Raw genomic sequence first — 21,726 nt, 5'->3', positions numbered from 1 at the left:
GAGCCTGTGGTCGGGATGTAAAATACATAAATAAATAATTTACAAAAGATCATGTTGTCGGAAAAAAAGAAAGAATTTAGATAACTCAGAGGTAAAGGTGGGGGTAGGGTGGGGGTAGGGTGGAGTTGAGGCATTAGAGGATGTCAAGGGGGTGCATGATAGCTCTATTCACGAGGAATAGAACCCAAGTCCTCTGGAGGAGCAGCCAGTGCACTTAACCGCTTAATTTCTCCAGTGTGACAGGTTCCCTTTCACCTGGCACCCATAGAGGGTAAACAGCTGCTGGCATGGCTATGGCAAATATGCTCTTAAAGTATCACTGCTTTGGGGCCTACAGATTGGCTGCCACTACAGCCCAGCCACACCTCTCTAGGTGGCTCCAGATGCTCCACCTTTCACCACATTCTTGGCCCTCAGCTTCTGCTTAAACCAGCTCTTCTGCAACATGGCTGCCAGGCTGCATTTGCCCTTCTGCTGCTCTGCCGAGCTTGTTTGGCGGTCTGCAACTTCTAGAGCATTGTCGAGCATCATATCCTGCCCAGACTCTAGGAACCTGAGTCAACACTGCTCAAGGCTACTGGGAGGCAGGAAGTTTAGAACCAGACCTCTTTGCTTTAGCCCCATATAGCTCAGCTCCAGTCTGAACCCTACTTCCTACTGTTCTAGAAGGATCCTTGAGACCCTAATCCCCTGTTCAACTAGCCTAGATTTCTAGATATGCCCATGGCTCATATTGCCTACTCTGCCACCTGGGCCTGCCACTAACTCGAGGCAAAAAAAAGTCTTGAGATCCTCAGCTCCATTGGACACATGCTACAGGACAGGGCTGTATCAGCTAGTAGCTGAATACTCCTGTCACCTGGGGCAAAAGACTTGGGGATGTAGAGAAATCACAGCAAGGTACCAACTAGGTTCAGTATTCATTCATCTCATATGGGTAATTAGTACATGGTGGAGAATCCCAGGAGAGAATGGGGATCACAGCAGGGTGTTTGTTTGTTTGGTGTTTTCTCTGTTGCCAGTCCTGGCTGTCCTGAAACTTGCTCTGTAGACCACGATGGGCCTCAGAGACCCACTGGTCTCTTCCTCCTGAGTGCTGGGATTAAAGTCGTGCACCACCACCGTCTAGCAAGTAGGGTTTAGTAAAGGTGTGAGTGTGTGTGTGTGTGTTTGTGTGTGTGTGTGTGTGTGTGTGTGTAGGTGTGTAATGTATCCTGCAGGTTCCTGTGTCGTTCAGGTGATATAGTGCTGGATCTTTTGGAACTGGATTTACAGGCAGTTTTGAGCTGCCAAATGTGGGTGCTGGGAACTGACCTCTGGTTCTCTGCAAGGGCAGTATGTACCTATGAGCCTTCTCTCCAGCCCCATAGCAGCCTTTGACTAGATAAAAGGGCACTGAGGTGGAGAAGCAGGGTACATGCCCCATCATAAGGAATAGGCAAAGCCTAGGCTACAACACTAGCTGCACATTTGCACCATCTTAGAGAAGGGTGGTGCAGAGACCACAGACCTACAGAAGAACCTTATTGATAACCTAACACACCTTCATTCTAACCTTTCACAGACCCTTCACCTGCCTCTAACAATTGCTCAGTTGTATGAGGTTTACAAGAGCCAATTGTTAGAGCCAGGCCTTGTAATCCCAAAACTCAGGGGCAAAGAGAATCACCATGAGTCCAAGGCCAGCCTGGACTACATAGTAAGAACAATAGAAGTAAGTCTAAAAGAAAAAACAATTAGGAACGTGCAGAAACCTTGCAAATTCATCGTTAAGACAGTCCGTATACTGAAAGCAACCACGGTAGGTCACAATCTGAAAATGGTTACAGGCTCCAAATCAGTGCCCACCCCCATTTTTATTTTTATTTTATTTTTCCCGAGACAGGGTTTCTCTGTGTAGCTTTGGAGCCTGTCCTGGATCTCGCTCTGTAGGCTAGCCTTGAACTCACAAAAAAATCCACCTGCCTCTGCCTCCTGAGTGCTGGGATGCTATGGGATGGTCTTTCTGTACATTGTGAATCTGTGTTGCTACTATTGGCTAATAAAGAAGCTGTTTGGGCCTATGGTAAGGCAGGATAAGAGCCAGGCAGGGAATCCAAGAGAGATGCAGAGAGAAGAGAAGAGGACGGGGTCAGAGCAGATGTCAGTCCTCCGCTCAAGGAGCAACATGCCAGCAGACTGGTAATGCCACGCCATGTGGCAAAACATAGATGAATAGAAATGGGTTAATTTAAGATGAAAGAGCTAGGTAGCAAGAAACCTGAGCCATAGACCAAACAGTTTGTAATTAATATTAAGCCACTGACTGGTTACTTGGGTACTGGCGGGCGGGAAAGATTTATCTGGCTACACTGGGATTAAAGGCATGTGCCACCACCGCCCAGATCCAAATCAGTCCCCTTAACTACCAGACATTTTTTTGTTGTTGTTGTTTTTGTTTTTTTGTGACAGGGTTTCTCTGTAGCTTTGGAGCCTGTCCTGGACTAGCTCTGTAGACCAGGCTGGCCTGGAACTCACAGAGATCCGCATGGCTCTGCCTCCCGAGTGCTGGGATTAAAGGCATGTGCCACCACCGCCCGGCCTGTTTTTGATTTTTTGAGGCAAACGCTCCTGATTCTGGGGCTGACCTCACTCTCCTGCTTCTTCTTGAGTAACAGGTGTGTGCTGCCACGTCTGAATAATGCACCCATTCCTGGTACTGTTCCATATAACCTGGGGGAGGCAATCAGAGGCTCCTGTGCAGTAGACAGGGTTCAAGGGTAAGGAAATGCCTTAGGATTTCTATTGCTGTGAGGAAACACCATGTCCAAAATGCAAGTTGGGGAGAAAAGGGTTTATTTGGCTCACACTTCCACCTTACTGTTCATCCCTGAAGGAAGTCAGGACAGGAGCTCAAACAGGGCAGCATCCTGGAGGCAGGAGCTGATGCAGAGGCCATAGAGGGGTGCTGATTACCGGCTTGCTTCCCATGGCTTACTCAGCCTGCTTCCTCATAGAACCCAGGACCACCAGCCCAGGGATGGCACCACCCACCACAAGCTGGGCCCTCCTGCACTGGTCACTCCTTGAGAAAATGTCTTACAGCTGGATCTCATGAAGGCATTTCCTCAGCTGAGGCTCCTTCCTCTCTGATGACTCCAGCTTGTGTCAAGTTGACACACAAAAGCAGAATCCCATGAAGAACAGAAACATGGGCTACCAAGTCCCTGGTCCTGTATTACTACAAACAAGATGGGCAACAGACTGACGAATATATGTCTCAGATATGCTGTCCTGCCCCAGCCTACCCCAGGAGAGAGCACTCCTAAGGTAACATCCTCACAGTCATCCACGTTTCCATCCACTCTCCAGTTCTCACTAGGGGCCCCAGAGGACGTGAGTACAGCATCAGGTACATAAGTGGGTACATCTATTGACCAATTCCTTTTCAGTTCCCACTGAGCTGACCCTGTGGGCTGCCCAGTTCCCCAAAGCAGGTGCTCTGTCCATAGCAGGCCTCTTAGGCTTGCACCAGGATGCTATTTAGTCTTCTGAGTGTTCTATGTCCTGGACTCTGAGCATGGCCTCCCTCAAATCCTGAGCTTGGATCTCAGTATCTGTGGGGGATGGGACAGGCAGACAGAGGAGTACTCAGTGCTTCTTGTCTGTGGTAAGTTCAATTTCCCTGGACTCTCAAGATGCATAGTACATAGCTATCTGTCTTTCTCCTGTCACACCCTAGCCCTTCCTTTACCTGTTGCCCACGCGTGTGCCTACTTGGCCTCACCTTGCACTATTATGGCCCTCTTAGGTCATGCCAAGCTGTTGACCTGGTCTAGTTCCCACTATAATACTTTGAGGTACCCTGTTCATGGCACATAGTGTCCAGGACAACATAGTCAGTTCCTGCCTACAGGGAGAGTCAGCATTCTCCTGGCTAGAGATAGCCTCTGCTCCACGATGACTAACTTTCAAACTCAGGCAGGCCATCTTGTGACCCTATGTATCTGGACTCCGGGAAGCTGACTGGAAATTCTATTTCTCCTGATTCCAGATTCCTTGCCTGAATCCCTGTCGACTTGATAGGTTGCTGCATCGTCCCCACAGAGACAGGAGACTGTCTGTTAGTAACTGCACCTGATGCAATGCCTTCTGTAGGACATACAAATATCAAAGTCATAGAGCTCTCCAGGCAGTGGTGGCACATGCCTTTAATCCCAGCATTCAAGAGGTAGAGGCAGTCAGATCTTTGTGAGTTTGAGTCTAGTCTGGTCTACAAAGTGAGATCCAGGACAGGCTCCAAAGCTACACAGAGAAACCCTGTCTTGAAAAAAAAGAAAATGTCACAGACCTCCTTGTACAGGTAGCCATGTCCTGGGCTGCAACTGTAGGAGAATCAGGCATTGGTCCCAGGCAGTAAAGCAACAGGGCAGGAATGCAGTGTGGAAGCTGCAGCGTGGAGCATATTTCTGGCAACTACACTGGAGGTGTCCTTTCTGTGTGGTCAGTACCTGTTTGATAGTCACAGCTCATAAAGATGGAGCCTTGGGACCGGAGAGAGGGCCTAGTGGTTAAGAGCACTGACTGATTTTCCTGAGGACCTGGGTCCAATTCCTAGCACCATCACGGTGGCTCACAATGGGCTGTAACTCAAGTTCCAACAGGCTTCCATACACTGTGTATACAGACATTCATGCAGGCAAAATATCCAGACACACATATGACATAAATAAGTATGGAGCCTTGTGGGTCACGGGTATAGGCCATCGGAGAGAAACTGGGTCAGGACAGCATACAGAACTATCCCTAGCTTCAGGAATGGTGCTGTGTGAGCCAGGTATGGTGGTACCTGCCTGTAATCCCAGGATTTAGGATGTGGAGTTAGGAAGATTAGCTCAAGGACAGTTCCAGCTACAGAGCAACTTCAAGGCCAGCTGAGCTAAAAACATCTCTCTCAAAATACAACAGCAACAAAATAACTTAAAAAAACCAGGTTTGATATAGGCCTATAGTCTTAGTATTCCAGAGGCCTCTGGGGGAAGGTCACTGTGAGTTCAAAGCCAGCCTGGGCTATATAATAATTACTAAGCCAGTCAAGGCTATATATAACAAAATCTAATATCAAAAACAAAGAAAAAATTGGAAAGCAAAACAATACACACATATGTGGTCCTGTTTAAGTGTAAGTGAGCATGCCAGCCTTACCTGCTTAGAACCAACACGGGCACTGGCGTCTACCCTCACAGACAGGCCATATCGCACAACAGCCCTTGGGTAGGACTGCACAGGCCTCAGAGGTTCTAGTAATCTGTCAGATTCAACCAGGGTCAAAGGCTTACAGACAAGGCTAAGAAAAAGCTACCCAAGATCTCTGCAAGAAACCACTGCTTAAATTTGTTAACTATTTCCTCCATCTCTTCCCAAGTATTTCTTTAAGTCTTTTGTTTGTTTTGTTTGATTGTGGGTGAAGCCATAAAGGTACTGTGCCCTCTTTCAAGAAGACATCCATTTACTTCTTCATTCCTACTCTGGACAGCCATTCTATTCTGTTCCAAACTCTGGCCGGCAGGGGCACATGTTTACGTGTGAGTCAGCAGTGGCAAACTCCTTCCCTCTGCCATCATCAGCCTTCCCTAGATCCGCTGAGGCTCACTTCCTGACTGTCTGTCCTTCTGCTTCCTCATGTCCTACCAAGTCCTCAGGCCTCCCTCACCCCTTGACTCGGTTTTTGTTTTGTTTTGTTTTTTAATTTTATTTTATGTGTATTGGTGTGAAAGTGTCAAATCCTCTGGAACTGGAGTTACAGACAGTTGTGAGCTGCCATGTGGGTACTGGGAATTGAACCCAGGTCCTCTGGAAGAGCAGCCAGTGCTCTTAACTACTCTCCAGCCCCTGTCTTTTGTTTTTTTCTTTCTTTCTTTTTTAAAAAGATTTATTTATTTACTATGTATACAGCATGTATGCCTGCAGGCCAGAAGAGGGCACCAGATCTCATTACAGATGGTTGTGAGCCACCATATGGTTGCTGGGAATTGAACTCAGGACCTCTGGAAGAGCAATCAGTGCTCTTAACCTGTGAGCCTCTGAGCTATCTCTCCAGCCCGTTTTTTGTTTTTCAAGACAGTGTTTATTTAGGTAGACCTGGAACTCACTCTGTTGACCAGGCTGGCCTTGAACTCACAGAGCTTCTCCTGCCTCTGCCTCTGGAGTGCTGGGATTAAAGGTATGTGCCACTACCACCCAACTCACCTCTTGACTCTGACTTCCACTCCTATGTCACCAAGGAGACAAAACATGCTTAAGGCTTCATCCCATTCAGTCACTGATCATGTACTTCCTAGAAACACTTGCTTCCTGGGGATCTGCCTGTACCAGCTCTCCATCCTAACCCTCCACCTGTGCCTCTTCAGGCTGTTCTCTGCCTCACCCACCCAGCTCATCATACTCACTGCTTCCCATGACCCACTCATAACAGTCTGTCCATACAATAATGCATAGCTGTACATATCACTGGGCACATGCATTCTCAGACAAAAAGACTCTTACAATGTTTGTAACCACATACACTAGTACTAGTGATCAGATGGCCACTAATACCAGCTATTAGTCACATATCATCATAGGCAGGCATGTGTTCCATCAAAACTGGTTAATGTCGCATGCTCTATATGACAGTGGCTCACATAATGCATGACACATTGGTTGCAAAGTGTCTTGGGCATTGCAGTTGCCAACTTTGCAGCCCTGGGGTCCTCCAAGGTTTCAGAAGAGAGAGGAAAAATAACTAACACCTAAGGGTGTGAGTGTGGCAGGAGGTCTGCTTGCTGGTTTGGTTGTAGAAACAGGTTTTAGTTTCAGATTGATACCACATAGGGACAGGGCCCAGGAGTCACAGCTACAGTGTAAAGAGAAGAAAGATGTGCAGTGTCTATGGAGAGAGAGACCACATCCAACTGTGTGAGGTGTCCTCATTCCCTCCGTGTGCGTGTTCACACTGCCAGCATCCAGGCACAGGTACTGCCATGCAGCCAGGAATGCTAGAGGCAGAGCGAGGGCCGTGGCTAGTGTGCAAATAATGCTGGCAGCACCCATCTGTGGGGTCACAGCCCACAGGGTCTTGAGAATCAATATCGCTATTGCACTGGCGGGGTCAGCATGGACTCTTCCTGGGATCTTCTCACAACTAATGGTGCCCAAGGTACCAAGAGCAGTAGAGGTCTGGACAGGATTGACATATGTTTGCTGTCCTAGTTATCTCGTATCTTGAGGGCCTGTGGAGTCTACATACACCGTCAGCAAGTGTAAGTTGGCTGGGTTGGGAGAAGACACAGCAGTTACAATACCCATCTTCCTGGCTTTTCCCGCTGTGCGTGTTACTCCCTCTAATTGGTCCTCCTTTCCCACAACAGGTAGTCTATAAAGATAAATGTCTAGGGCAGCACAATGGCTCAGTGAGCAAAGGCACTTACTGGGCAAGCCTAGCAATCTGAGGTCAGTTCTTGGAACTCATACAAAGACAGGAAAGAACCAAGTCACTGACCCCATACACATGCTGTGGCACACTTCCTCACACAAGAAATAAGAACTTTACTGAAAAAAAAAAAAAAGACTTTAAAATAAAAAATAAAAAGAGCAGCCAGGCATGGTAGTGCATGTCTTTAAGCCCAGCCCAGTCTGGAGACAAAAACAGAGAAATTAGTGAATTCGAGGCCAGCCTAATCAACATAGTAATTTCCAGGACAGCCAAAGCTATGTAGAGAGACAGTCAGTTTCAAAACAAACAAACAAAATAATAAGGAGAGCTGGAGAGATAGCTCAGCAGTTAAGAGCACTTTTTCCTCTTGCAGAAGACCCAGGTTCAATTCCAGCACCCACATGGTAGCTCACAACTGTCTTAAACTCCAGGATACCATCTTCTGACCTCAGTGGACACCAGGCCTAGACATAAGGCACATATAAACAAGCAGGCAAAACACTCCTACACAAAATAATCAAATAATTTTTTGGATTTTTTTTTTTTTTTTTTTTGAGACAGGGTTTCTTTGTGTACCCACAGCTGTTCTGGAACTCACTCTGTAGACCAGGCTGGCCTCTGAACTCACCAAGATACACTTGCCTCTGCTTCCTGAGTGTTGGAATTAAAAGTGTGCTATCATCACCAGGCAAAATAATTTTTTAGTGTTTTTTTTTTGTTGTTTTGTTTTGTTTTGTTTTGTTTTGTTTTTTTCAAGACAGGGGTTCTCTGTGTAGTTTTAGTGCCTGTCCTGGAGCTCGCTCTGTATATCAGGCTGGCCTCGAATTCACAGAGATCTGCCTGGCTCTGCCTCCCAAGTGCTGGGATTAAAAGCATGTGCCACTGTAGTTAGAGTTTTCCTGCCTGGCCCACAGTCAGGACAAATCTCTCTTACCCGCCAGTCCCACAGTCGCTCAGACCCAACCAAGAAAGCACACAGAAACTTACATTGTTTAGAAACTGTATGGCCGTGGCAGGCTTCTTGTTTTCTACTTCTTCTATCTTAAATTAACCCATTTCTATAAATCTATACTTTGCCACGTGACTTGTGGCTTACCATTACCTTACATCCTTCTTGCCATGGCAGCGGCTGGCAGGGGGGTGCCCTTCCACTTCCCAGAATTCTCTTCTCTCTTGTCCCGCCTATACTTCCTGCCTGGCCACTGGCCAAAAAACATTTTATTTATACAGAGCGATATCCACAGCATGCCACCATTGCCTGGCCAGGCAAAATAATTTTTAAATTAAAAAAATGTGTCCAAGACAGGAGGTGGTCGCACCTGCCTTTAACCTCAGCACTCAGGAAGCAGATGCAGGTGGATCTTTGTGAGTTTGAGGCCAGCCTGGTCTACAAACCTAGTTCCAGGACAGCCAGCGCTACACAGAGAAACCCTGTCTCTAAAAACTGAAAAACAAAAACAAAAGAATGTGTCCAGTACACAGGTAGGATGGGCAAAAGTTTGTCATGTAGCCTTGATGGAATTGGAATTGTCAACAAAGTGACTATGTTTGTGTGTCTGCCATTGCAAAGCATGCCTCACCTTTATATCCAGGTGCCAGAAGCACAAGATGCACCTATTCATGTACCCACATGACAAGAACTCCTACAGTAGGGCCAGAGTCAAGGTACTCAAGTCAGAGGAAGGGCTGCCCCTGCTGGTCCAAGCCCAGGATAGGCTACAAGTAGCTACACAAGCATCTAAAGGCAGGGCATGCTAAATTGTCTGGAAGTGCTCACCTTTCACAGTGCTAACCCATAGTGCTCTCCTCCTCCCTGCTATGATTGGCAGACACTTGTAAGTAGGAGGCAAGTACAGGAGGCTCCACTAGCTAGGGAAGAAGCAACAGTCACAGTCTTGCTCACAGAGCTCCGCCTGCCTCTGCCTCTGAAGTGCTGGGTGGGATTACAGGCGTGCGCCACCACCGCCTGGCCCCAAGCCTGTCTTATCCCATTGGCTGAGAAGAAGGCCACTATCACAAATTTTTAGCCAAATCTGAAGCAAACTTTATTAAATACTGACCAGGACAATGGACACTGGCCAGGTCCATACCTGGGATTCCTAGAAAATGGCCATGAATTATGTTAGTCGGGTGTTTGCTGTGGTGTAGTGGATAGCCAACCCAGCATTGGCCTGGAAGTTCCAACCCCCATTGAGGCGGGGCAGAGGAGGGAGCCGAAGACCGAGGATCAGGAGGAGGTGGCTCTCTTGGTTCGGGGCTCTGGACGCTGGAGGTAGACCGAGCAGAGTTCTCCAGAGAACACCGCCGGACTGCCCTATACCTTTGCCAGACCCTGCAACCTATCCCTTCATTTGTAAGTTAGCCCACAAAATAAACCTCCCTTTTAACTACGTGGAGTGGCCTTAATAATTTCACCAATACTGTGGGATCTCTTTCTGTATACTGTGAATATGTGTTGCTCTAATTGGTTGATAAATAAAGGCGTTTGGCCTATGGCAAGTCAGGTTATAGCTAGGTGGGAAATTGGGGAAAGAGACAGGAAGAAGAAAGACAGAGCCAGAGATGCCATCCTGCCGTCCAGGGAGCAGCATGCATGGCACACTGGTGAAGCCATGGAACACGTGGTGACATATAGACTAGTAGAAATGGGCTGAGTTTAGTTATGAGAGCTAGCTAGCGAGAAGCTTGAGCCATCAGCCACGGCCATACAATTGGTAATTAATATTAAGCTTCTGAATGATTATTTTAGAAGCAGCTGTGGGACTGTGGGGTCAGGTGGGACACAGAAAAACCTCTGACAGGTGTTTATAAAAGCAAAACTAGCTGGGTGGCGGTGGTGGCGGCGGCGGCGGCAGCTATGGCAGCGGCTGCACACACCTTTAATCCCAGCACTTGGGAGGCAGAGCCAGATGGATCTCTGTGAGTTCGAGGTCAGCCTGGGCTACCAAGCGAGATCCAGGAAAGGCACAAAGCTACACAGAGAAACCCTGTCTCAAAAAACCAAATAATAATAATAATAATAATAATAATAATAATAATAATAATAATAATAAATAAGAGCAAAAATAACAAGGCTACATACTTCTGCCTTTGTCCAATCAGAGGCAAGCACACATCTTGATGTACTTCCTGCCTGTGTACCTCCCACTACATGAGATCCAGCCTCTTCTGTGCAGCTGGGGCAAGCAATCTTGTTTATAGAACTGAAAACACGTGACTTGTTATCTTCCATGAACAGGCCCATGGCATTCTAGGAAGTTGCCTTTAAGTAATCTATCAGTGTTCTGTGTGACACTCTTCCTGGGGATTTTATAGTTTCTGCATCCTGATAAGTTTCTCTGCTGACGCAGCAATCAAAATCAGACCAAATCAGACCATATCAGAAAAAGCCCCAGTTTAATGGGTAAAGTACTCCTAGATGATTTTCTGCTCCCCCCCCCGCCCCCTGCCTCCACGAGGAGATGGGGAAGAGAGACTGAAAAACCACATCTGTTTTCTGGGGTGCAGTTTAAATACCCTGTGGGAGTGGTCTTGAGCAATTCTGGGGCAGGAGCAATGTTTGGTGGGCTTGAAACAGGGCAGGGTTTGGGAAGAAAGAGTTGGAGCAGGGGAATTGAGGTGGAACTTCCACCAGAACATTCCAGACTTTTGGGGTTACATGGGTGTCAGGGGCTGAGTAGAGCTTCCACCAGAGCAGGTATACGTTAGCAAAGTCTACTCACTCTAGGTGGGCAACCAAGGACAGAACAAAGTACTGACACCACCGAAGTCCAACTTGGAGAACCAATGAATTTTATTGGGGTTACTTATAGGAGCAGAGATGACCCAAAGACAACTGTATCACCAAAGCCTGTCCCAGCATCAGTGACAGACCATGAAAGCTGGAAACCTAGAGCATAATGCCCAGCTGACAGGCTGCACAACAGGTTAGAGAATCAGTCGGTCTGACCTCTTCCAGGCAGCTTTCTTACCTCTGCTGCTTCTGGGTGGCTTGGCAGATCTGTTTCTTCCAGACAGACTAGCTAGTGTGAGCCTAGCTGGTCAGCTTAACTTGTCTGGGAGTGTCTCTCAGCGTCTTTACTACTTCTAAACGTTTAGGAAGGGAGGGGCCTAGTGAAGCTCATCAGTTTCAAAGACATCCTGAATTCCTGAGCTTAAGGAACTTCCCTGTAGAAAGGAATGTTTCACTTTCCCTTAGAATATCTTGTATCATTTTGTTGCTTTTTGAGACAAGGTTTCTCTGTGTAACAGCTCTAGCGGTCCTGGAACTCACTCTGTAGACCACGCTGGCCTCAAACTCAGAGAGCCACTTGGCCTCTGCTGAGATTAAAAGCATGTACCACCCCCACCTGGCAGAATATCTTGTATTTTATGGAGCCTCCCTAAAGGATGGAATGTTTCACTCCCCCTTAGAACATCCTGTGTCTTAAGGAGCCTCCCTTTAGATTCTAAAGTTTAGAACATCCAGTGTCTTAGAGAGCTTCCCTCCAAAATGGATGGTTTTACCTCAGTGAAAATTGCTACACAATACAGTGTGGCACCCTGGGCAGAGTGACAGGACATTTAGTCATTCAGGTAAAGGAGATGGTTGGCCCTCGACCTCAAACCTACTGGTCCTAGAAACTCATCACTGCAGACACTCCTTCAAGAAGCGTCCATTGCAGGCAGGGCGGTCGTAGGTATTGATCAATGATTTGGGGGCAGTTGGGGGCACTGTCCACTCAAGACACACTTAGTGGCCAGTGAACCATTCGGGTGGCCCCCAGGATCACGACTCAGCCAGTGTTGGGGTGAGCCTTTCTTCATTGTTCGCAGGAAGAATGCCGGGGCTCCTGCAAATGTGCGTTGGTGTGGCCCCAGCGTCTAAGACTTCAGCTCAGGTGGCACCTTTATCAGCGACAGGAGCGCCATTTTGCAGGGCAGACAGCACTGGTGGGATCAGTAAGCCCACCTTCACTCACTCACACCTGCCACCCCTCCTCACCTGGGCCCTCACAGCTCACTGGTGCCCTTTCCTTTCCTAGTATCTTCTCAATCTTTACTTGCTCTCTCCCCAAAGGTCCAAGCTTATTCCAGACAATGCCAACTCTCACTCAGAACCATTTAAGCAGCTTCTATTAGGCTTTCCTTCCAAACAACCCACTTTGCTGCTAAAATTTTTTCCGTGGTGCATGTCTTTTGGTCTTGTGAACTCTAGTCCCTACCCTAGTCTCACTTTTCACCTTCTCCATATACTATTCTTCCTATACTCTCCACTGCTAGGTGTCAACCCTCTTGGTACACTTCTAGATCTGTGCTCTCCCGAATAACTGACAGCTTCACTGCATGAATCCTGTCCTACTGTATTTGTTTCCACCAGAGGTAGGGTAGAGCACCTAGAACTTCACAGAATCCAGAAAGATGGGGGTCCGCATAGGCCACTGTACTCCCTTTATTCTATAAACCATCAACGTCTTGAGTGGCGTGTTCCCAGTTCAAAGCAGAAGGATCTGGGTAGAGTGTGGAAAGGCAGGTAAGGGCATCACGACCACTTGGTCCCAAGGATGCCTTCCCTCTTCCCATCCCCATCACTTGTATGATTTTTCTTTTCTGAGACAAGAGTCTTGTGCAGCCCAGGCTGGTTTCAAACTTGAGATTCTCTTGCTTCAGCCTCCCTAGTTCTGGGATTAAATGCATGCATCAATACATGTGACTTGGGATGCCTTCTTTCTACCTCCTCCTTTCTGGCTTGGTCTCGAGTGTGTGTGTGTCTGTGTGTGACATACTGGCATTCTTGCCTATGCAAGTGCACATGAAGAGTTGATAGGATGCCTTCCTCAATTGCTTCTCCATCTTTTTTTTTTTATTATTTAAGATTTATTTATTTATTATGTACACAGAAGAGGGCGCCAGATATCATTACAAGATGGTTGTGAGCCACCATGTGGTTGCTGGGAATTGAACTCAGGACCTCTGGAAGAGCAGTCAGTGCTCTTAACCTCTGAGCCATCTCTCCAGCCCCATCTTATTTATTTTTTTTAAAAGATATATGTGTTTGTTTCAAGACAGGGTTTCTTTGTGTAGCTTTGGAGCCTGTCCTGGAAGATTTATATATTTTTATTTTGCCTGTATGTATGGCTGTATACCATGCCCATGCAGTGCCCTTGGAGGCCAGAAGAGGGCAAAATCAACTCAAACTGGAGTCACCCTGTGGATGCTGGGAACCTAAGCCTGGTCCTTAACAACAGCAACCAGTGCTCTTAACAACTGAGCCACCTCTCTAGTTCCCCATCTTATGTTTATTATTTTATGCTGGGCAGTGGTGCATGCCTTTAATCCTAGCACTCAGGAGGCAGATCTCTGAGTTCTAGGCAAGTCTGGTCTACAGAGTGAGTTCCAGGACAGACATGGCTACACAGAGAAACCCCATCTCAAAAAACAAACAAAAAAATTATTTTGGGCATGGTGGTGCATGCCTTTAATCCCAGCACTCAGGAGGCTCAGGTAGGTGATCTCTAGGAGTTCAAGACTAGTCTGGTCTATTTAGCAAGTGCCAGGTCTCTCAGAGCTAGAGTAACACCCAGTCTGCAAGACAGAGGCAGAGACTTTTTTCAAGTCTCTCTACATAGCCCTGATTATCCTTGAACTGGCTAAGCAGACCAGGTTGGCCTTGAACTCACAAAAATCCACCAATCTCAGCAGTCTGAGTGCTATGATTAAAGATGTGTGCCACCACACCCAGCAAGAGAGATTGAGATAAATTTATTTTTTTAGTGTGTGAATGTAGGTACCCATGGAGGACAGAAGATGAAATCAGACCCCCTGGAGCTATTTGTGTGTGAGAACAATACATGCTCTTGACCTCTGAGCCACCTTTAGCCTCCCCCCCCCCCCCCCCCCCCCCAAGACAGGGTTTCTCTGTGTAGTTTTTTTTGGTGCCTGTCCTGGATCTTGCTCTGTAGACCAGGGTAGCCTCGAACTCACAGAGATCCACCTGCCTCTACCTCCTGAATGCTGGACTTAAAGGCGTGCATTACCACTGCTCAGCCTCCATGTTATTTTTTGAGATCTGGTCTTTCATTGACTCTAGATTTTGTCATTTTAGCCACATTGGCTGGCTCTGCCCTGACTCATTGCTGGTGTTCAGGCACATATCCGGCTTTTACTTGTTCTAGGGATCTGAACTTATGTCCTCAAGCTTGCAGAGAGCAGTTCACCTACAAAGCTATCTCTCAGCCCTGGCTTGCTCTATTATTAACATTGTTCTTGTTGTTGTAAAGACAATACATTTATTTTATTTCTATGTGTATAGGTGTTTTATCTACATGCATGTCTACAATATGTGTCTGACTAGTGCCCAGTGAATCCAGAGGAGGGCATCAGGTCCCCTGGAACTGGAATTAAGACAGCTGAGCGCTGCCAGGTAAGCCCTGGGAACTTAACCTGGGTTTTTTTTTTTGTTTGTTTTTTAAATCTTTTATTAGTGTGACCCCAGAATTTAAGAGCGAGAAGGATCAGGAGCTCAAGATTATTCTTGGTTATATTGTGAATTCAGGGCCATCCTAGACTGCATTAAATGCTAATTCCTTTCTCAAATATGAATGATTTTGATTATTCGGACAAAGAATAACAGTGTGAAAACCTAAGTGTAAAATATAGTAGACATTTACACACTGTTCTCAAGTCCTTCTGTCTGAGACAGGAAAGGACTGTTTTGGGAATAAAGATGCTGCTAAGGGAAGACTTGCTTGCCCAGTTGACCATAAGCCAGTGAGAAGTCAGAGTGTGATGTGGCTGCCAAAAGCTGAAGGAGACTTGGGTAGGATCAGAATAGTGGTGGAGAGGTGGGCGGGGCTTCCAGGACGAGAGGGAAATGTTGTCTAGAGCACTGCACTTTATGAACCTGGGTTTATGAAGAGCAACCAGCGCTCTTTACCTCTGAGGCATCTCTCCAGCCCAGCCAGTAAGTTTTTATTTAAGGGATTTCACACCATTCCTTTGCTTATCAACATCACTAAAGTTCAAGATTCCCAAGATAGCCTTTTCCCAAAGAAATAAAATTGTGTGTGTCTTTCTGCCTGTGACCATGTAAGCAAGAAAAGTATGAGATCCCAGGAGCTGGACAGTGTTTGTGAGCTGCCTTGTTGTGGGAACCAAACTTGGATCCTCTGGCAGAGCAATTAAATCCTCTTAAGCACTAAGCCATCTCTCCTCCAGTCCCCTGACTTAGTCTGGTGGCACACACCTTTAATCCTAGCAGATGGATCTGAGTTTGAGGCCAGCATAATTATCTACAAAAGAAGTTAGTTCTAGGACAGCCAGGGCTATACAGAGAAACCCTGTCTCAAAAACAACAACCACCAAAAAAAAAAAAAAAAAAAAAAACAGAGAGAGAGAGAGAGAGAGAGAGGGGTGGTGGTGGTGTTTCCTCATTATGTAGCTGATGCTGACCTCAAACTCACACTCAAATTCCCAAGTGCAGGGGTTGCAGGTTCCCTATCTCCTAGCCACTACCTTCCAGCCTTATTGGCTAACAGTGAACTACACATGGGTAGCAGCTGCTTCCACTCAGGACCCAGCTCTTCTTCAAAGCAGAAGGTACCAACAATGTCCAAAGCACACAGATCATGTTAGGAGACACAGTGAGGCTGGACCTGAGTAAGATGGAGCATGTGGATGGAATCCAGTCAGAAAGCACTGCTGAGTACAGGTAGAAGCCTAGATCCTCCATTAATTACCAGAGAGAAAATTCTTTGGACAGTAAGGGCAGGTTTTGTGGTCCAGATTCCAAGCCCAGCCTCTCAAGAAAAATTGAGGCTAGTCCCTTTCAGTAGAGAAGCAGCACTTCCCTGTTCCCTCCCTCTAGACAAGCCCAGGCAAAGCCTTAAAGCTTGGCCCCTAGAGAGCAGTACCACAAAGGCTTCTTCCCTGGCCTAAAAACCTGTGAGCTGCAGGATTTCCCAGAGTGACTCACAATCTTGAATGGGGCCCTTCTGGTTCAGAACTGGGACACTTGAGGTGAGATGTCCTACTTTATAGTGGTTCTGCCCCTCCCTCAGAATCTCTCTCACGCATCTACAGAAGCCAGCACCTGAATTCCCCACATCTCTTCAGAAGCCTGGGAGCTTTGCCCTTCGATAATATCACCCTATCATCCACATTGATGACCTGCTTCAAGCTACCAGGGCTAGTTCTAGCAGGCTCCTGCCAGCAGCCCCCACACACCAAAATCATTCAATAAATAAGACCATGGAGGGTGAGCAGGGAGACCGCAAGGTGGAAAGGTATAAAACATGATAGATGGCACATCAGACGTACAACTTAAAGAGCAAGTCACAGTGCACTGAGCCATGAGAACACCCCTCCCGCCACCCACCCCATCCCAAACCCTCAGTTTCCGAAAGGAGGCTGGGGACCGCAGGGGTCCTGGAGGTACCCAGAGTCCACGAGCACAGCCCGGCACACTGTTGCTGGTCACATGGAGAGCTCAGCTGTTCTCCCAGGCCGAGATGCAAGGGTGACTCGGGATGCTGAGTAAGGGGTCAAGATGACAGCAGAGGTTGGAGCCACACTACTGGAGAGAGGTTCACACGGAGGACCTGCTGCGCCCACTGTCGGACCTCATCATCTGAAGATTTCCTGTCTACCTTTATAGTCTGGGACTTGCAAGGTTTTGTTCCAGGCCCCAGCCGTGCCTTAGGGGATCGGAGCACAAGCCGTGATCTCTTCTTTGGAGGAAGACCCTTCACCTCCTCAGCCTTCTTCCTCTTCTTCCCCACCGTCTCAGAGCGATTCTTCAGGCTCGTCCTTCCAGTTCCGGTCTTAACGGATCCCTTTGGCCTTCCCCTGTGCTTGGCCCGAGATGCCTTGGCTTTAGCCTTGTCCCTCACTACAGTGGCCTTGGCTTTTGCTCCGGCCGCCCTGGGCTTGGCCTTCGTTGCTTTGGCCTTCACCCTTACTGTCTTGTTCTGGGTTTGCGCTCTACTGGCATGGGCCTGAGCAGCTTTGGGCAGTGTTCGAGATGCCTTGGCCTGGACTGTTTTGGTGCCCAAGGAAGAACACCCTTTCATGCGTATGCCACTGCTCTGGGTCCCAGCACCTCGTCGGTCAGCCCCAGGACCTTTCCTGCTCAGGCATTTGAGGCCCTTACTTGTGATTTTTCTGGATGCTTTGGACTGTGGGTTCCCCGAACCTTTCTTCAGTTTCAGGGAAGAGTTTGCAAGGGACAGCTGCAGTGACTGTGCCCTGTGCTTGGCACCCAAGCAAGGAGTCTTGAGTGGGACTAGTGCTTCGAGGACCACAGAGAGCCGCATGGCAGGGCAGACACCTGGATAGAGGTGGGCAGGGAAGCCTACTGTTGCGCCACTGGTGTGACTGACATTTGACTCCTTCAGGGAGCTCAGCAGCAGGTTAGTGGTGGCATGCTTGGCAAGGGCTGGTGTGGACCCCTTAGCCAGCCTGCCAGACAGTGGCACAGGAAGCAGTGTGTCCTTTCTTGCAGGTAGCGACACAGCAGTTTGGGGAGCCCTGGCTGGAAGTGATGTGGCAGATGGGTTGGTGGTGCGAGCTTGTAGCTTTGTCTGGCTGGGGGGGTTGGCTGTGCATGAGCTATAGCCGTAAACATCACCACTTCGCAAAATGGTCGGTTGGAAGCCATCATCTCGCAGGCCCTGTAGGAAGGCCACAAGTTGGGCCTCTGTGGCACTGAGATCCTGGCTCATGGGGTTAAACACCAACAGCGCCTCTTCCAGGGCTTTCTTCCCTGCCGTGGAGATGCGTGACCAGGAGTGCACAGCTTTCTCCTCCACATGATGCACTACCATGCTCATGGCATCAGGCACTTCGGATCTGCCTGCGTATCCGCAAACCAGTACTTGGTACCTCCAAAGCAAAAAGAAAAGAATCAGTAAGAATGGTACTAAGGAGCCAGGAGTGGTGGCACACGCCTTTAATCCCAGCACTCGAGAGGCAGAGGCAGGCAGGTGGATCTCTGTGAGTTCCAGGCCAGCCTGGGCTACAGAGTGAGTTCCAGGAAAGGTGCAAAGCTATGCAGAGAAACCCTGTCTCGAAAAACAAAAAAAAAAGAAAAAAAAAGAAAAAAGAATGGTACCAAGGTATGGAGCTAGAACAGGATGGCAAGTCAAGTCAAGCAAGGCTCCCACTCGATGATAGAATGGCCTGGTCGGGATAAATCATTCTCTAGAGTCACTTGACCCTCTGTTGGTGTGTTTCTTTTTTCTTTTTTGGAGCTGAGGATCGAATGTGAGGCCTTGTGCTTGCTGGGCAAGTGCTCTACCACTGAGCTAAATCCCCAAGCCCTGTTGGTGTGTTTCTTAAGGATACATGTTCAGAAGCACCTAAGAGCCATCGATCCTACTGCTGGGCTTCTGGGAAGATTTAAATCTGGCTTATTTTAATTCAGTGGCATTTTTCTTTTCTTGCTTTAAGACAATGTCTCACATAGGCCAGCCTGCCCTTGAACCCTGATCCCTCCTCTGCCACTAGCTTTCAAGTCCTGGGATTACAGGCAGGCACTACCATACTCTGTTGTTGGGGACATAAGATCTCACTCTGTATCTCTGGCAGTTCTGGAGCTTGCTATATAGTCCAAACTGGCCTCAAATTGGTACTTCTCCTGCGGCAGCCTCCAAGTACTAGGATTATAAGTGTGTGTCAAGAGCTCAGCTAAATTCTGCATTTTCTAGTCTCTGAAATGGAGCTTGCTATGTTGCCAGGCTGGTCTCGAACTGGTTGATGCAAGTGATCCTCCCACTCAGGTTCCTGAGCAGCTAGGACCACATGCTTGCACTACTGTGCCTGCCGTCTGCACCCCCACCCCATGCCAAATATCCAGATCAGTCCTAGGATACAGGAAAATATCTCTATCCTCAAAGAGACCAGTCCTGAAGTCAAGACACAGCCACCATAAAGTTTCCTGGGAGTACGTGGTGTTACCCAGGTCACACTTACTAATAAGTATGGTTAGGGAAGGACTCCTGGGAGCAGTGGTAACTCTAGATGAATGACAAAAAGGACAGCAGGCACAAATGGACCAAAAAAGGCGACAGCTACCAAGTGGCGGTGAAGTAAGAGGGGGAAGGAAGACGTGGGATGGTGGGGGGCTACCTGCAAGACAGATCGAGGGCTTTGAACACAGGCCCAAAGGCCCAGACTTACACTCGATGTCCACCCCGGCATGTTCGTCCAGCTGTCAGTGTTCCAGTGCAGGGGTGGTTGATCTCCCTGACTACCAGAGACTCTACTTTCAGGGTCTGTGGACAGGCTACTCCATAAACCCAATTTCTCACTCTAGTCTTGGAGTTCAACCCCAATGAAGGAGTCAGACTCTCAAAAAAAGAAAGAAAAAAAAAAAAAAAAAGCTGTTGAATAACAAAGCAACATCTCTAAGGTAAAGCAGGGGCCAGCCGGCTAGGCCAAGGAGTCCAAGGTTTGAAGACAATGGAAGATACAGATCCATCTAGGAAGGTATGTCAAGTGGCCACTAAAGGTCTGAGCTGTCTGTCCTAACTGGACTTTAAAGGGTAGCAGATCTCAGTGTAGCAAAGGTGCAGTGGTCCTGGAGCCCTCAAATCGGCCCCCATTCCCTTAAAGGAATGATGCCCGTCAATCATGAGTTACATCTAGCATCCCTCGAAGCACTTGAGGGCCTCTAGAGGTAAACTCCCCAGTGCACCGGAGCATTAAAAGATCAGCTGGGATGAGACAGATCCCTGGGGCCTCGAGGTCGGTCTGTGCCGCTGCTCTGCTCAGCTCTAATGGAGCAGATATGCAGTCTTGAGATTTCCCCAGAGAAAGCGCCCTGGGGCCCTTTGTTTGGAAACATTCTTGGATCCTCAGGTGTCTGAGGCACTTCCTCTCCCCCAGAGGATGCTCTCCAAGCACAATCCTTGCGCATGACTTTAGTACTTTTATTTATTGTTTGACGGGGTAGGCTGTGAACTGTACCCAAACCTCAAGCGCTGATATTGGGAGGCGGGGACCTAGGGCGGTCTGAACCTTTGCGGGGTGCTTCTTGGCTTTCAAGCAGCTTTGTAAAGAGACGCTGCAGCCGGGCACACTTGCACACATTCCTTTGGGGCCAGCCAGCCGGGGAAGTTGACCGAAGACTGGGGGGTGGGAGAATTACTAATCAGGCAGCCTGGGGTCGGGGGCAGATCGGGGCCCTCAGGCTGGGAGACCGCGTCCCCGGGGCCCGAACGGCGACGGCGGAATGTTGTAAGGTGGACAGTGGTAGCCCGACAGCATCCGCACAGCCCCAGGGTGGGGTCCTGGGTGGGGGTGGGGTGCCTCGGCCAAGCCCGGGGAGAACGGGGAACCGGGAGGGTCGGCCACCCAGTCCCTTCGCCCTGCCGCCCTGCGGCCTCACGGGCCGCCACTTCGCAGCACCGTTAGACCCGCGGCTACAACCTACCGGCGCCGCCGCGGGGACCCAGGACGCACCTCTGCGCCGCCTCCGCCGCTCCAACATGGCCGCCTGCTGCGCTCCGGAAGTGCACTGCGCTTCCGCTTCCGGGACCTGGCCCGCCTGGTGACCCTTGACCTCTAGCACTTCCCCCAAGTCTGGGGGCGGAGCAGGTTGAGTACCAGGGAGGGCTGCCTGGAGGTGGTGGCCACAAAGACAACTCCAAAGCCATCTGATCCAGTATGGGAGTCGAGGGCACTTAGATGACAAAGAGTCACAGGTGCCCAGTTAGGATTGGACTAGAGGCTATTTAACATTTCTCTAGAATGACCTGGTTTATAGTATAGGGTTTCAGGGTGACTCCTGGCAAGGCCTAGGCCATTCAACACCCCAGGGCCTGCTTCTTTCTCTGGCAACTGATCAGAAGGTTAAAATGGAGTATGCCTGATAGGGGGTGTCTCAGATAGTCCTCTTGTTTCACCACAAAAGTATCTCCTGTAAGGACAGTAGACCCTCCTCTCTTCCTGAGAATGGAGCCTGCCCCTGGCCTATTGCATGAAAGGCTGGTATATACATGTGGGTACAAGTGATACACAGAAGCCTGGGGCTCTCTCTAGTGGGCCGGTAAGTCATAGTACATCAACGTGGGCCTGAACATACTTGCCCAGGTATGTGTGCACAGATGGAGTGCCAAGATCTGGTTCAGGCAATGCACTTCAACGGCACAAAGTCCTACTTTCAGTCTTTACATCGCCGAGCATCCCCATCCTGCTGGGGAGACTGCAAACTCAGTCTTTGTATCTGTTCCCTAGGCAAGAGAGGATGGTTAGAGCCCACTGCAGCACACAGGACACAGGTCAAATTAACCTTA

General features: G+C 48.6%; 1 protein-coding gene across 1 annotated transcript; it reads right to left on the bottom strand.

Annotated features, from left to right (window-relative positions):
• Nucleotides 1-15,847: 15,847 nt before the first annotated feature.
• Ccdc71 (coiled-coil domain containing 71) lies at nt 15,848-20,939 on the bottom strand. Its single transcript, XM_036192784.1, has 2 exons — nt 20,865-20,939; nt 15,848-18,313 (listed from the first exon to the last, which is right to left on the bottom strand). The coding sequence occupies exon 2, from the start codon at nt 18,259-18,261 to the stop codon at nt 16,975-16,977; it is 1,287 nt and encodes a 428-aa protein (XP_036048677.1). The 5' UTR covers nt 18,262-18,313; nt 20,865-20,939; the 3' UTR covers nt 15,848-16,974.
• Nucleotides 20,940-21,726: the final 787 nt, after the last annotated feature.

This window comes from Onychomys torridus, chromosome 7 (assembly GCF_903995425.1).
Source record: "Onychomys torridus chromosome 7, mOncTor1.1, whole genome shotgun sequence".
Taxonomy (NCBI): Eukaryota; Metazoa; Chordata; class Mammalia; order Rodentia; family Cricetidae; genus Onychomys; species Onychomys torridus.
Note: the sequence above shows the minus strand (reverse complement) of the source record. Positions and strands in the feature narration are given on the sequence as shown.

Coding starts and splice junctions, on each gene's coding strand:
- Ccdc71 (XM_036192784.1), bottom strand. CDS start 18,261: ATGAGCATGGTAGTGCATCATGTGGAGGAGAAAGCTGTGCACTCCTGG.